The sequence below is a fragment of the Sorex araneus genome, chromosome 6, assembly GCF_027595985.1.
Source record: "Sorex araneus isolate mSorAra2 chromosome 6, mSorAra2.pri, whole genome shotgun sequence".
NCBI lineage: Eukaryota > Metazoa > Chordata > Mammalia > Eulipotyphla > Soricidae > Sorex > Sorex araneus.
The window spans coordinates 109,397,401-109,400,045 of record NC_073307.1 but is presented as its reverse complement, the minus strand read 5'-3'; the positions used below and the strand labels follow the sequence as shown (position 1 = coordinate 109,400,045).

Genomic DNA, 2,645 nt, shown 5'->3' with positions numbered 1-2,645 from the left:
CTCCTGGAATTTCACAAAACTGCAAGTCAATGATAAATTGATATAGTAAAATAATGTTTTTCAAAAACAATCTTTATTTCAGGTATATAGCTATTAAAATTACTATTTGGAATAATTCTGTGCTAATGCACTTGAATGTTTCTATAAAATAAATAAATCCTACAAATGCAAAGTTTAGTAAGTGAAGAGAGTTAAGAAAAATTTAAGGAGAAAACCTGAAGAAAAAATGTTCATTTATTTAGCTATAAGTTTTTAATCCAATAAATTTACAAGAAGTGGGTTTATTTATGGCCCTTAATGAAATATCCTTTATGGATTTGTGTTGAAAACTTTCTAAATTTTACTCTTGGAGAGCAATCTTTTTTGACTAATAGATACTGAGAGATATATGAATCTTTATACTTCCTTTACACATAACTGCAAGGGACATAAGGTTAACATATAGCCACTCATTGTCAGATACAGTAATATTTAACTTTAAATTTAATGGTAGCATTATTTAGCTTCATTTCATATATATTTGTTAGTAGTACACTCTCAGAATTTCTGAGAGTTCATACTCTGATTATACAATTCTAATGTTCCCTTGTAAAGATAAGTAACTCCTGTAACTCATCTTCATCCATAAAATAATGAGTATTAATATAATTTGATTCCAATGAAAGAGAAATATATATAAAAATCATATATGATTTGTATTCTTATTTATCAAGCATTTGATAAGTGTTTTACATTATTGTTTTTATTGTAAAACTTCAATGAACACATATACTGTTGTGTTTACCATTATAATTTGTTATTGTCTAATTTTTATATTGTTTTCTTTAGCCTGAAAACCACAATAGTGTCCATATGGAAATTATACAATGTCAAAAAAGAGATATGAATTAATAAAAACTTCTGGAGTTTCTACTAAAATAAAAAAATCAATTTTGCATATAAATATGCACTTATGCTTAAATATCTTTTTTGCTATGAATTTCCATACATATTAAAGAAAATTAAACTATTGAATTTATAACTTTCTTCAGCAATGTTTTAGCTGTTCTTCATTGTCCCATGGATTCCCCAGGGAACAGAAACTACACTACAATAACAGAGTTTATTTTACTGGGCTTAACAGATGACCCCATTCTTCGAATCATCCTCTTCCTGATCATCCTTTGCATCTACCTGGTGACCATCTCCGGTAACCTCAGCACAATCACTCTTATCAGGGTGTCTTCTCAGCTCCATCATCCTATGTACTTTTTTCTGAGCCATTTGGCTTTCGTTGACTTAGGATATTCATCTACTGTCACTCCCAACATGCTTGTAAACTTCTTGGTGGAAAAAAACACAATCTCTTATCTGGGATGTGGCATCCAGCTTGGTTCAGGTGCTTTCTTTGCGACAGCTGAGGGTCTCCTTCTGGCTGTCATGGCCTATGATCGTTTTGTGGCAATCTGCAACCCACTGTTGTATTCCAACAAAATGTCTACAGAAGTCTATGTTCAGTTAATAATAGTGACATACATGGGTGGTATTTTTGATGCTGCTTCCTTCACTGTTTCATTCTTTTCTTTGTTCTTCTGTGGTCCAAATGAAGTGAATCATTTCTTCTGTGATTTTACTCCTTTAATTGAACTCTCATGTTCTGATGCCAGTATCCTTGCAGTGGTCCCCTCCGTTACCTCTGGCTTCTTCGTTGTGGTCACAGTGTTTATCATAGCCATCTCCTATGTCTACATCCTCATCACCATCCTGAAGATGCGCTCCACTGAGGGGCGCCAGAAAGCCTTCTCCACCTGCACCTCCCACCTCACTGCAGTCACTCTGTTCTATGGGACCATCACATTCATCTATGTAATGCCAAAATCCAGTTACTCAACTAACCAGAACAAGGTGGTGTCTGTGTTCTACACAGTGGTTATCCCCATGCTGAACCCCCTCATCTACAGCCTCAGGAACAATGAGATTAAAAGGGCTCTGAAGAGACAGCTTGCTAGAAAGATATTTTCTTAGTGAAGCATGTTATTTTATATTTTAATTTTATTTTGATATAATATTAAGAATAAATAACATATCTTTGGTAAAAAATATAGGCATTTACATGCCATAATAGTTTTTATTGAATGTGTGCGTTGATGATCTGATATCAAATTTAAAGTCTACATCCATGGTGAGTCACCTTAAGAACTGTAGGGAGCCATTTTACAGAGCTTGGCTCTTATTGTCTAGTCAAGCAGAGGCTGCTTGGGATTCCTGTGATCTTATCGTTTCGACATTTGTCTCTCACTAGCCAATGCCCATGCCTGATTGGCATTCTACTACTGTTCCTATGGGAGTCCAAGCATGCATACTATACCACCTCCTCCCAGCAGAGAGATATAAGTATTTTAACTGCAGTAGAATGAACTCTCTCTCTCCTCCTCCTCCTCCTTCTGGCTCTCATCTGTTCATTCGGCTGCGTCCCCTCCTTAGCCCCACAAAGGGTCCTCCTGCTGGACAGGACGGGACCCCCACACCTGGCGCCCAGCGTGGGGCAATAGGGGACCACAGAACGCCCGGTCCGGTTCAAGTCGGCTGACAAATTCACGGAAAAGTGAGTATCTCTGAGGGTCGCCTCTCTCGTGGCGCACACCCTGGTATGGGACCGGGCTCTA

At 36.9% G+C, this 2,645-nt stretch overlaps 1 protein-coding gene across 1 annotated transcript; it reads left to right on the top strand.

The window, feature by feature from the left end:
- The first annotated feature begins 1,059 nt into the window (after positions 1–1,059).
- LOC101545241 (olfactory receptor 502-like) lies at positions 1,060–2,004 on the top strand. Its single transcript, XM_004613629.1, has one exon. The coding sequence runs from the start codon at positions 1,060–1,062 to the stop codon at positions 2,002–2,004; it is 945 nt and encodes a 314-aa protein (XP_004613686.1).
- Positions 2,005–2,645: the final 641 nt, after the last annotated feature.

Coding starts and splice junctions, on each gene's coding strand:
- LOC101545241 (XM_004613629.1), top strand. CDS start 1,060: ATGGATTCCCCAGGGAACAGAAACTACACTACAATAACAGAGTTTATT.